Source organism: Rhinatrema bivittatum, chromosome 12, assembly GCF_901001135.1.
Source record: "Rhinatrema bivittatum chromosome 12, aRhiBiv1.1, whole genome shotgun sequence".
NCBI lineage: Eukaryota > Metazoa > Chordata > Amphibia > Gymnophiona > Rhinatrematidae > Rhinatrema > Rhinatrema bivittatum.
In genome coordinates, this window is record NC_042626.1 from 53,939,370 (window position 1) to 53,953,252 (window position 13,883).

A 13,883-nucleotide genomic window follows, 5' to 3' on the forward strand; every position below is an offset into this window, starting at 1 on the left:
CCAGAATTGTACACAGTATTCAAGGTACAGTCTCACCATGGAGCAATATAGAGGCATTATGACTGATATTTCCTCCTTTTTTTTTTTTGTATTTGTTTGCTTCAATATAATAATTTGTTCCAATATATCCTAATATCCTTTCATTTTCTTGTTATTGTTAACAGTAAAAGTAGTTTATTTTTACTTTGAAGAATATGGAAATTGATTTTCTTTAACTTTATCCATTAATGGGATGAGATTAAGGAATATAATTGTTGTAAACTTTTCTGTTAGTATTATATAAAAATTGATAAAGAATTTAAAAAAAAAAAAAAAAAAGACCTTACTTCTTCTGGTTCGATGAGTTTAAACTCCATTCCTCTGCCCGTCCAGGCGATGAAATGAGAATTGGTAGGATCGTCCAGCAGAGCCACCAGGAACTGCCAAAGTTGTAGAGATCCCCGTCGCTGGTACGGCGGGCATTCTCGATATGTGCCAATTTCCTGCTTGATGTCCCCTGCTGTGTGTGATAAACAGCAACAATCAGTATTTTTTCCCCTTCCTTTTCTTTGCTCCTACCTTCTGCATCATTTTCAGATTAGAAAAGTAAGCAGGCATGTGCTATCAGGGCTGTACTATTCCTACAATCTCTCATTAGAAGGTCTCAGCATGTGCTTTCTAAGAATGACTATGCTTTTGTAAGGAATATGCAAATCAAGCACACCTACCATCACGCTAGCTAAAAGCTAAGATCTTGGGCTCTGCATGTTCATTCATAAAAAAACAAAACAAAATTACAGTGATTTAGTTTGTTAGAGCTCTGAAAATTAATACTGTCCCATAAAATGACTGAAGAGCAAAACCAAAGATGTACATTGCAGTGCTGAAAAGGCACTGACACATTACTCTTGACAGTTTCCACTATGCCATTATTATTCAATCAGGTCTTGGGGTGGGGGATTGTCTGAGCTTTCTGCCATTGGGAGTATCATATGCCAACCTGAGCAACATTTTCTTCCACTGTAGAAATTATGGATTTTAGGGTAACAGTATTTTGAAGTAAGCAGACCATGTACAGAGTCCAGAAATCCAGTATCTTAGGACGCTGAACTGTGTCTTGCTAGGTTTCTTCCCTTCCCCCAATAATAGTGATGGTGGACTTTAACTCAATTTTCATTTTGTGCAAAGAAAGGAAGTCGAGAGTTGCCCACAGGTCTGGTTTTCAGGATAACCAGAACATGCTAACTAGGCTTTTAGACCAAAATGTATGCAAATCTCTGTTTATTTAAAGGTGAATTTTCAAAACATTGTGTGTAAATAGCATGTATATGGTATTTTATAAACCTCAATCACACACACAAATAAGGGTTCGCAGGTTAAAAAAAACAACCAAAAACAGGGACAGTCCAGGGCTAGGCCAACAGCTACATATGCAATTTGCTAGTTTATAAGAGACTTGCATGTGAGATTTGGCAACTTGCTCGCAAATATTTACACCTGTTCATTATCTGGCATTAAATGATATTAAACGTCTTTATTGTGAAGTACTGACTGGGTGGGAGGTCTGGGTGAACTGGGAAGAGTTCAGGCTGAAGAACCAGGAGGGTCTCTGATCTGAAGGAGTGGACAAACTGGAGAACTAATGGGTAAAACTGGTAATTTCACTCGGGCATATGTTAGAAAATTTGCAGACCTCCACAAATAAAAATCAACTTACCTGGGGGTAAGTGCTACTTAAATTTCACATGTAAAATCTCCAGGTGTACATTTTTTATATATATAAAGTAAAAAACAGGCTTACAGTAACTCAGCCGGATAAATCTTTAAAAGCACTTCCTGTTCATACCCAGATCAGTCCAGACAAGTGGGTTTATGCATCCCCACCAGCAGATGGAGGCAGAGAACACAACTTTGAGGCACTGTCATTGAATTTGTTCTCTGTCTCCAGCAGAGGATAGAGTGCAAACCTGCAGTCTGAGTAAAAAAAAAAAAAAAAAAAAAAAAAAAAGAGGTAAAGTTAGTGAGCCAAGAGAGTTTGGATTTGGGGCTCCCTGAGGTTTTAGGCTCTTTCACGGACCATCCCTCGGGTGCAGCCAGGCAACTGGGAGGGTTGGGAACCTTTGGCTGGTTTAGCCCGTTGGTGTCTGGAGGTCCTGATAGCCAGGGTACTGGTTTCGTGAGGCCCCTGAAGTCTCCGCCTGCAGCCTGTCTGTCTCTGAAGGGAAGCACCCTTGTTTGTTCCTCTTTGTATTGTTTGTTTAAAAAAAAAAAAAAAGAAAAAGAAAAAGAAAAAAGTTTAGTTGGCAAAGCAGGAACTTCAGTCAGGCTCCACTGTTGAGGTGCCTTTGATTGCGGGAGCGGTCGACCCTGGCAGGATCGAGAGAGAATGCCTTCTGGTGACCTTCCTCCGCTCTGGGAGCTGAAGGTTTTTTTTTCCCTACGCGGCGGTCACAAGTGTGGCCTAGTTTTCCCGTGCGCTGTTTCAGCAGTTGCAGCTGTGTGTGCAGAAAGTAACCGTGTGCGAGGCCTGTCTTTTTAATCGCATGTGGAGCTCGGCGGTCCTCCTTCGCAACCGCGTGTAATGGCGCGCAAACTGCTCGTGGCTGTCTGCAGGGCACGTGGTGTGGGGTCTGCACAGCTCAATACGCAGTCCCTGTGTTTGGGCTGTGCCTCTGGAGCAGAGAGAACTTCAGCAGGGGCAGCCATAGAAAAGAGGGTGCTCTAGTTGGCATCCGTGGCTGCGGGCTTGGAAGGGTCCCAGAACCCTGGAGGTCCCACAAGGGTTCGCGGGCAGGGGCAGTCGATCCCAGGGGGTGTCTATAGAGCCTCCTGTTCCCCTTTCATTGGTGGGGCAGAGCCCTGTGGAAGGTTATGAGGGGGGGAACGAAGTCAGACTGAAGGCCTGCTGGGACAGGGGACCTAAGATCTGGAAGATTTTTCTCCGGAGTTTGTGCTTCTCCTGCATAAGGACTTCCTAGCGAGGAAGGGCCTGAGGGTAAACATTCCCGAAAGGAGTTGCCGCGTCGCGCTTCCAAATGGCCTAGGGGGCTTTTTGATGCTTCCGGAGATCCGTTGTGTCAGCTCGGTCTGGGCCATTCAGGTGCTGGAGCCAATCCAGATGAGTCAAGAAATTCTGAGAATTTCCAGGAGGATTCTCTGGATCCGCAGGGAGTGAATCTGGGGATGCGGATGTGGCCCCAAATGCAGATTCCAGATGTTCACAAGGATAAGCCTGATCAGGATGTTTTTCCTGTTTCTGAAGGAGATGACCCTCGAGTGGTCTGTTTGTTTAAAAAGGAAGAATTACGTCCCCTTATTCCCGAGCTGCTGGAGGATCTCGGAGTTAAGGTGGCTCAGGAGGAGTCCGATAATGAGGGTGTGAATCCGGTCCTGGAAGGACTGCATGGACCATCTAGTGCTTTTCCTTTGTCTAAGAAAATTCGGAAGTTGGTGAATAGAGAATGGGATTTTCCAGAAGCGGGCCTAAAGGTCGGTAGAGCAATGGCAAAAAACTTTCCCCTCTCATAGAAGAGATCTTGGAGCTCCTTAGGGTGTCCAAGGTGGATGTGGTGGTGTTGGCGGTTACCAAAGAGACGACCATTCCGGTGGCCGGTTCCACTGCGCTTAAGGATGCACAAGACTGCAAGTTGGAGATTTGATTGAAGCGAATGTTTGAAGTTTCCGCTTTGAGTCTTCGGGCCGCTATTTGTGGCAGTATGATGCATAGGGCATGTTTGTGTTGAGTTCAGAAAGCACAGGAGCAGCCTGCCATCTGGGGATGCCAGTATTCTGTATTCTGCGCACCTGAAGGCTGCAGAGGCCTATGTCATGGATGCACTGTATGGCTTGGTTTGCACTTTGGCCAGAAGTATGGTCTCGGTGATGGTGGCCCGCAGACGTTTGTGGTTGCACAATTGGTCAGCTGACATGTGGTGCAAGGCCCAGTTGTGTAATCTTCCCTTTAAAGGGAAACTCCTTTTTGGGGAAGATTTGGACCAGCTGATGAAGACCCTGTGGGAATCCAAAGGGAACAGACTCCCTGAGGATAGGAGTAACAAGAAGGTGTTCCCGGCACGTTCCCCTCCATAGGGGCACCGGAAACGCAAAGGACGATGAAGATGTTTCACTCCTTTCAGAAAACGGGCCACATCAGGATAAGACAAGGATCCACTATTTACCTGACCCCTGAAACAGGCAACAGCTGGTACTTGTAACTTTAAGGAATTGAGAGCCAAGCCTTAATTTGCAGGCTATCCTGCAAAATTCCAAAATAAGTGGAATCCTGACCAAGAAAGGAAGAGTACCTCGATCCTCACACCAGACCTCAAACACTCTCCAAACCCACACATAGGCCAAGGAAGTGGAGAACTTTCTAGCTCTTAGCAAGGTGGAAATCACTGCTGCAGCATATCCACATTTCAGCAAGCGAGCCCTTTCAAGGCCATATCGTAATACAAAATCGAGTCGGATCTTCTTGAACAGGTCCCTGCTGCAACAGGTTCCTGTGCGCTGGAAGTCAAAGAGTCTATCCATCAGGAGCCTCCACAGACCTGCATTCAATGATATCCTGGGCCAATCTGGAGCAACCAAGAGCACCATCCCTTTGTGGTGTTCGATCCTTAGAATCAGTCTGCCAAACATGGGCCATGGAGGAAAGCATATAGCAACTGCCTTCTGGCCATCTTGCTCTAGGGCATCGATCTCCAATGACCTACTTCTGCGGCTGAAGAAACGCAGAAATTTCGCATTGCGCAAAGTGACCAACAGGTCTAGGAATGGAAGACCCCAGTGATTCCAAATCAGCTGAAACGCCTCGTCTGACAACACCCACTCCCCTGGGTCCACACTCTCCCTGCTTAGAAAGTCAGCTCTTACTTTGTCTTTGCCCACAATGTGCAAGGCTGAGATTATCTGGAGATGCACCTCTGCCCGTTCCATAAATTGATTTATTTTCTGCGACACTTGTTGGCTCTTAGTACCTCCCTGCCGAGTGATGTAAGCCACAGTCGTTGCATAGATCAAAATTATTCGGACAGATTGACCTTGCAGCCTGTTGCCAAATTGTAAACATGCACACCGGACTGAACCATCCCAGCTTCCAGCCAATTGATGTTCCAGAGAGACTCTGCACTCCAGCGCTGTCAGCTCCTGACAGTGAGCTCCCCAACCAAGGAGATTCGCATCTGTTGTCAGTACTAGCCAGTCCAGTGGAGTTAGGGAAACTCCCTTTTGTAGATGATTCACCTGCAGCCTCCACTGCAGTTGGGAGGATACCTCTATCGGCAGGTGGAGTCAAATCGAATAGTCCTGAGACTGCAGATTCCACAGACAGCAGAGAGCGCATATGAACCCTCGCCCACTGAACCACTTCCAGGGTTGCCGTCATTAAGCCAAGTACCTGCAGGGTAAGAGCATATGGTCGGGGGTAGAGTATTCAACAACAGATGGAGTTGAGCTAGCAACTTCTGAATTCGAGCTTCCAGCAGGAACACCTTGCCCAGCTTTGTGTCGAACTGAATCCTGAGGTATTCCAGTAACTGAGTAGGCTGAAGACTGCTCTTGGCTAGGATCACCACCCAGCCGAGCTCCCGCAACAGGGAAATCACTTTGTGAGTCACCAGGTAGCTCTCTTCCGGCAACTTGGCTCGCATCAGCCAGACGTCCAATTATGGGTATACTAGGAATCCATTCTTTCAACTCTGCTGCAACTACCACCATTACCCTGGAAAAGATTCTGGGATTGGTGGGCAGAAGAAAGGGCAAAAGGCTGCGCCTGAAACTCCCAGAACTGCGAACTGCACAAAACAATGTGAAGATTTGCTTTGGACAGAAATTGCCCCGACTGCACGGCCATTATAACTGAGTACAAAGTTTTTGTGCGAAAATGTTTCACCTTTGAAGTCCAGGATGGGACAAAGAGAGCCCTCCTTTGGCAGAACGAAATAAATGGAATATTGCCCCATATTTTCTTGAGACGTAGGCACTGAGACCACAGCCCTCAGACTGAGGAGCCTTGTCATTATACTCTCAACTGCCCGCTTCTTCTGCGGGGAGAGGCAGGGGGATTCCATGAACATGGCCTGAGAAACACTGCGAAACTCCATCGCATATCCTTCTCATCCTCCTATCTCCTGTTCCAGGGGGGTGGGTCGGCAAACCTTCATTGGGAGGCTTGGAAGGTGCCACTACCCAAAGTCCTCACCCTTTCTGGGTGGTCTAGGACGAAAGGTCTGAGACCCGCCGAAAGATCAAGTCCTCTGAAAGGTCGCTCCTATATAGAGTTGAAAACCTCTGGATCCTCAAGTACAACCTCTAATGTTAAAGGGGCGCTGCGTCTGCTTTTTATCCTCTGGCAAACAAGGAACCTGAGATTCACTCCACTTACTGACCAGTTCCTCCAACTCTCTCCCAAATAAAGCGAGCCTTTAAAAGGCAATTTGGTGAGGTTAGCCTTGGAGGTCGCACTGGCTGACCATAACTGTCCATAACTGACACATGGCCGCTAGTATAGCAGTCATCCCTCTGGCTGAAGTGCGGACCAAGTCAGAGCCCGCATCTGCCAAGAAGGCAGGGGCTAGTGCCATAACTGCCCTGGAGTTTACCCCAGAGCCATCAACGTCCTGGGAGAGATGCAAACAAGAGTGAGCCACCAAGGAACAACAAGAAGCAATCTGCAAGGTCATTGCCACTGCTTCAAATGCTTGCTTAAGGATAGACAATCTTTTTATCATGAGGATTCTTCAAGACCGCTCCTCATTCCACGGGAATAGTGGTCCACTTGGAAACAGCACACACAAATGCATCTACCTGTGGAAAACATAAGCGCTCTCTTACCACTGGATCCAGAGGGTACAGGCCCTTCCAGAACCCGACCCCTTTTGAAATTAGCCTTTGGGGCACCCCACTCAAGATCAATCAATTCTTGAATGGCCTCCATCAAAGGGCCAAAAACAAAACCCAAGAGGCTTTACGCAAAGAAACCAAGATGGGATTCCTTTTCGGCTCAGACCCGGAATCTGCATCAAGAACCAGCCTCAGGAACCTTGAGCATTTCCCAGGTCTGGGAGAGCAGAGCTGGCAATTCACCTCTATAAAAGAACTGTAGCATAGTTCTATATGGTTCTAATCCTGGAGGAATTTCACCATTCTCAAGAGAGGATCTGTGTCATCCAGATCTCTATCCGGAAATCCTGCTGCCACTCTAGGAGTACTCCGGCGCTTAACAGAAGGTCCAGGCAAGGATCCTACCTGCGGCCTCTGCTCTGGGAGCATTGGACAGGGTTGAAGACTGCTCCTGAAGAAAGAATGCAACCCCTGGAAAAATTCTACCCATGAAAAAGTAGAAGTATCCAAACCAGGAGGCACACTCACTGAACTACCATCCCCTGCTGAGAAATCAGTTAGGGAAGGTCCAAATTCAGGCACCCTACCTGAGTCATCTTTACCCAGACCTATATCCGACTGGAAAGAACCAGGTTTAGTGCAATCAGAGGAAGATAAATCTCCCTGAGCCTCCAAACAGCGCTGGCACAAGTTAGCGGGCAATCTTGGCTGAGATGCCCTAATACGACAGCAGTACAAAGAGAAAGGTGTATAGGCTTCTTAGGTATAGGCGCCATTATGGTCGACAGTGCACTGAGTGGTGGCTGGAGGTGTGTGCCTAGCTTTTTTTTTTTTTTTATATATACTTCCCACTTAGGTGCGCAACACTTAGGCGACCCACACCTAGGTGCCTAACCAGGCATCCAAGGCTTTGGCGTCCCAAAGATAAGCTCCCTAAAAACCATAAGCGCACATGTAAGCATGCGGTCACTACGGTGCTGCATAACTTGGGCACACAGACCCACAGGCCCGACTGTGGGCCCAAAAACTGGGCGTACAAGCCGAACAAACAATCCTGTAGAGGGTAGCCTGAGAAAGCGCATAAAATGCCATTGTAGCCAACCATGTGGCACGCAGCGAAAAAGGCTCAGAGCAGGTCTAGCCTAAGGAGGCTGCTCAACCAGACAGGCTGCCCACATCCCTCGTCCTCCCACGGAGCAGGATGAACGTCGGAACAACGCGTCAAGCATGGAGACCGGGGAAATAAGGTAGCCCTACCCAACAAAGGTCTCTGATATTACATTTTTTATTATTTATTTATTAAAACTTACCGGAGCTTAGCCTTACCTGGCTGAGTACAGAGACTGTCTCTGGCTGCGGGGGGAGAGGGCATGTGCAGTCACTGCCATGCTCAGCTTCCTGCACCTGCTGCCTTTCAGCTGCTTAAGTAGCTAAATCCACACTGGCTAAAAACCAAGTACCGGACCAAGGCACTCATCTGAGGGACCATGGAAATCACATCAGGAATTCTCAACTGGGGAAGGGACCATTTGGTATCACCACAGGAGAGCGGGGCAAATTTAATTTCCTTAATTCTCCTCTCTCAAAATGAAGCAATCCCCAGTAGGTAGATATATGTCCACCATCTGCTGGAGACTGAGAATACTGGTGGGCTGATGTCACTGCAGGGGTATATATACTGTGACATCAGTTTGCCTCTCTCCATCTGCTGGTAGAGGTGTATAACCCACTTGTTCTGGATTCATCTGACTGGACGCTAAGAAATATATATTTTTTTACTTTTATTTTCACTGATATGCACATGGCAAACAAGTATGGTAATTTTCAGCCTCAGCTGATACTCTTGGGAACCTTAATCATCCCAAATACACATCTGCTTTGGATCTTAGCTTGGATCTTCTCTCAGATGTGGGGCTCTCAGTTGGCTGTGGCCCAACCTCAGAAACACATCACGTCATGATTCCCTATCACCCAACACAGTACATCTTTGCCTTTTGAGATTCCTGACAGGATGGCCTAAGAATGCCTCTTTAAGCCAGGTACCAAGACCATTCATGGCTCCTTGCACAAATTCAATCCCTGAATATCTACCAAAGATGGAAGAGGCCCAAAATGACATGCAACAAACGTGTATGAGGCCAACCCTGCAAATTTTGACCTCTGATGTGGGTGGAGGTTGCAGTCATGACCTCAACTTGGACAAAACTAAATCCACATAGTCTGTTGGTGACCTAAACTGTAGGATTGCCAGTATCTACATCACACATTCTGCACGGTTATGTTTGGACAAGTGCCAGATTCAACTAGTTGTACTGTTTATAGTGAAAACCAGACACATACATAGGTAGAAAGGGATGATTGGAGCCTCACTGATGAGGAGACAATAGGCTGGCAATTCTCTAAAAATGGAGTCTAACATTGCAAGCTCAACCTCTTCTTGAGTATCTGTTTGAAAGCTGAAGCTTAAGAGCTGCAATGTTTGCAACAGCAGCTCAGGACCATATTGGAGATGAGTAAAATTTATTAACCAAGTGACCCACTGGCTCCATGCCACCATACAGGCAGAGTTAGCCCTGGTTTTTCTCCATTATGGCTGCTCACTGTTTTACTTGGAAGAAATGGAAGAACAATACTAAAGACCAAATAAACAAAACCAGGACTGGCCACTTCCTCTTTCCCCCAGTGCTGACAGGACAGCATCAGAAGGAGAGAGGAAGTACAGGGCTGGCTCTGGTTATGCTCAACAACTGCTTGAACCACTAAAGCCTTTATTTTTCTGAGTGTTGCTTATTTTATCTTTAATAAAAGCAGCTGAGATAGTCAACCCTCAGGCTGGAACTAACTGACCTCTTTGAGGTCCCTTCCCAGTCTTAATTTTCCAAGATTTTACTTTTTTTCTTTAAAGGGGCACTTCTGTATGAAGACAGCAGAATTTGAACTCACATCCCAGGGGTTTTGCTGAACAGCAATTGAATGCTCTAACCCACAAGCCATATCACCTTTCCTTTTCATCCAGTGAGCCACCACCCCACAAGCAATGGAAAAGGGCACATCGCCAAAGGATTTCCATCGTTTACAAGGATGAGACCAAAAAGTGGTATGACAAGATTCCACGGTGTTTCTCTGACCTTCAAATTTCTCCGGTACAACACAGGCATCGTCGGCATAAACCCTCATCTGTTTCTCATAATTGCAGCCTGCAATACAAAAACAACTGCAGAAGTTACACAAGCATATGTGATATCAGCAGATCAGGACCATTTAGATATAGCAAATGACAGCAGATAAAGGCCAAAATGGTCTATCCAGTCTGCCCAGCAAGTTTTTTAGGGTACTAGTAACTGCTGCTCCGTGCAGGTTACCCCCATGCCTTCTGTTAAGGGAAGTAACTGTTGCTCCGAGGAGGTTATCCTCATGTTTCCGTTAAGGGCAGTAACTGCCGCTCCGAGCAGGTTTCCCCCATGCCTTCCATTAAGGGCAGTAACTGCCGCTCCGAGCAGGTTACCCCTATGTTTCCGTTAAGGGCAGTAACTGCCGCTCCAAGCAGGTTTCCCCCATGCCTTCCATTAAGGGCAGTAACTGCCGCTCCGAGCAGGTTTCCCCCATGTTTCTGTTAAGGGAAGTAACTGTCGCTCCGAGCAGGTTACCCTCATGTTTCCGTTAAGGGCAGTAACTGCCGCTCCGAGCAGATTTCCCCCATGTTTCTGTTAAAGGCAGTAACTGCCATTGTATTTGCTTACTCTGCTCTCACAGGTCTGACTGTCTGTGGAGGGAGGGGATAGGAAATCTCCAGGTCGTTCTGAATGAAGGGCTCCTGGTGCCAGATCCCAAGACTGCTCGGATTAAGCTTAAGCCAGAGGGTTAAATAAAAGTTTGAATGACATGGTGTGAATATGTGGATGTATTATACTTTGACATTTTTCACATTTTATGGTGTGCTTGACATGCTTCTTCAAAACAAGGATATTAACATGGTCACCCAGCCTTCAGTGTGATTTGGAATGTTTGTGTTACCTTTCTCTTAGAAAGTTTGGCGACCTCCGTTTTAATGTTGCTATATCTCATAAGAACATAAGTTTTGCAATGCTCTCCTTTCTTCTTTCTCTAGGAAAAGGCATGTTTTGGCTACTACTGAGTGTAGAACCGGGGACTCTCAGGCAAGCAGTTAAGAGTTGTTACCACTTCTCATACTGCGGAACATCTGAGGCCCCGACCAGATTTTTGCATGCAAAGCAAGGCTGGAAAAAAAAACAAAAAAAAACAGAGCTGCCCTGTAACCAGGGGTTGAAATGTGTTTTTTTCTGGCAAAATAACCTACCATCGGCTCCTGCGTGGCTTGGGTACCCCTCCATGTTCATGTAGACTGAAGGACAACCAGGCACGTCTATAAAGGAAAGAGCATGAAAAGGAGGGGAGGAAGAGGTGAGAGGTTCGGCCAACACAGGCATGGTTAATTAGCACAGTAATAATAGACTGGACCAGTGCTGACAGCTGGAGGACTGCCTACAATTTTAGCTTAAATCTGCTGTTTGGCTCCATGGCATCCACCCTCATTGTTATTCCAAGTCTGGTTTTCTTGGTTCAAGTAGCTCAGTTTTATTCTTCTGTTAACGAAAGCCTTTGCCAGCTTTTCTTCCATTGTTAGGGTGGTTCTCCTTTGATGGAGCATCCCAGCCTTGTGTCTGGGGTATGGCACCCAACAAGGAAAGGGCAAGTAGGAAACTCAGTATGAGTGAGTTAGATTGGGCAGCAGTCGCTCTTTAGAGCATATGGGCAGGAGCTCACCAGCCCATCAGACAACAGAATGGGATTAATAATACCTACCACACTCAAATTACTTTTCTGGGGCATAGGGGGTCACGAGTTTGTTACAACAACCAAAAGGTTTCTTAAAAAAAAAAAGGAGTTTGTCACAGTTCAGATGAGATTTGTGATCTTTCCCCAGCATCCAAGACCTCACAAGAGGACAGTCTAAGTTTGGTGAAACCATTCATTTTCTTTCCTAACCCTGTTTATGGGTCTTTTTTAAATTTTATTTTCAATCTCCTCAGACTAAGGGACTGTTTTTCATTCAAAGAGAAAGAGATGATTGGAAGAGATCTCATATGGTCAACTAGTCTATCCCCTCCCTCCAGGCAAGATCTTCATACTTAAACCATCCCAGACAGATGATGCCTATCCTATTTTTTCAAAAACTCCTCCTCCAATTCTTCTCTGCTGCAATTTAACACACATAAGGGGCAATAATTGGATGTTTTTATGCAGCAAATGGTGAAATGTAATTCTTACTTGATAATTTCCTTTCCTCTAAGGCAGGCAGGTAGGCTGATCCACACTGGTGGGTTATGTACTCCTACCAGCAGATGGAGATGGAGTAATCTGACTTTCTGATATCACCAATATATAGCCCTGCCCTGACATCAGCTTGCCAGTATCTCTAGAAAAGCCAAACTGTGAACATACTGATTATATTCGAACCATGACTATTAATAGCCAACAACTCGTTACTTCCAGCCAACTCAGAAGTATTGAGCTTAGTAAAAAAAAAAAAAAAAAGTAACATCTTAGGGGCTGGTTCTTCACTTCCCAGTCCTTCAAATGACTCAGAACAAAGAACACTCTACATTGCCCCAGAATAAGGGATGAACTGAAAGCAAAATCAAGTAGGCAGCCCAGGGCAAATTGTGACCTGGCCTGCCCTTCAAGGAAATCATCAGGTAAGAAGTAATTTCACCTTCCACTGCACTCAGGCAGGCCAATCCATACCAGTGGGATTTATTTATTTAGGAACTTTTATATACCGACATTCAAATGAATATCACATCGGTTTACACATAACCGGGGGTCTATAACCTTAAAAGAGGGAGAGGAAAAATAAAGTTACATATAACAGGGATATCAAAGGAACGTGGGGAGAAAAAAATAAAAGGTCAGGATGACCTAGGAGGAAAATAATACGAAAGAGAAGGTGAAACAAAAAACTATATTACAGATGCTATGAGGATGTACCAAAACTACTCCCGAAATGGGTCAAAGGCTGCCTGTGCTCTCATCAACAATGCCCGCATGAAGGCCACATCCTTAACAACCAAATAGTAATGCTTGGAGAAAGTATGTAAGGAAGACCACGTTACCACCTGGCAAATCTCAACTGGTGACAACTGAATTGCCGCCCACAAGACTGCCTGTATTCTAGTAGAATGTGCCCTGGCTTGCCTAGGAAATGGAACATCTGCATCCACATAGGCAGCCATGATGATCTCTTTAACCCAACTCTGCACTCTGGGCTCGAACTGACCAGTCGTTCAGATATGGGTGGACTAGAATGCCCCCCTTGCCCAGAGACGCAGCTACCACCACCATGATCTTGGAGAAGTTTCTGGGTGCCATAGCCAGACCAAACAGTAGGGCTTGAAACTGATAATAGTGCCCTAGAATGGCAAAATGAAGAAACTACTGATGCTCCTGTCGAATGGGGATATGCAGATAGGATTCGAACCCTTTTCCTTCTTGAGAATGACAAATTAACAGAATACTGCCCGCTATTTTCCTGCAATCTTGGAACTAGAATTACAGCCCTGAAGTCTATCAGCCTTCTCAACATAGCCTCCACTGCCACTCTTTTTGCTAGTGAGTTGCATAGAAAGACTATAAAGGAATTTGGAGAAATTCTAGAGCACAGCCATCTCTTATTACATTCCAGGACTCACTGGTCTGTTATGATTTGGGCCCACCTGTGATAAAAGTGAGATAGACCTCCACCTATCTCTGGAACTGGTAGGCAGGCTCCCGCATCTGCTAAAAATGTGGCTCCTGGCTCTACTACTGACCTGCTATCATCTCCCACTCCTTGAGCCTCCTAAGAGTTGCAAACTTGCTCGAGCCACCAAGCAGCAGCAAGAAGCTATTTGCAAATTCATAGCTATCGCTTCAAATGCCTACTTGACGAAAGCCTCAATCCTTCTATCCTGGGCATCCTTCAGAGCTGCTCCCCCCTTTGACCAGGATAGTGGTTCGCTTGGTGACAGTGCACACAGGGCATCAACCTTCAGGATTTGCAA

At 46.0% G+C, this 13,883-nt stretch overlaps 1 protein-coding gene across 4 annotated transcripts in view; it reads right to left on the reverse strand.

The window, feature by feature from the left end:
- The window catches only part of ETV4 (ETS variant 4), a 124,213-nt gene that overhangs the window by 16,059 nt on the left and 94,271 nt on the right, over positions 1–13,883 (reverse strand). For 3 of the 4 annotated variants that reach the window (XM_029573656.1, XM_029573655.1, XM_029573658.1), the window contains exons 9-11: positions 11,141–11,206; positions 9,951–10,019; positions 327–499 (exon numbers count right to left, since the gene is read on the reverse strand). In XM_029573656.1, coding sequence (XP_029429516.1) covers positions 327–499; positions 9,951–10,019; positions 11,141–11,206 — 308 coding nt within the window. The remainder of the gene's footprint in view (positions 1–326; positions 500–9,950; positions 10,020–11,140; positions 11,207–13,883) is intronic. The other variant, XM_029573659.1, reaches the window with a different exon arrangement.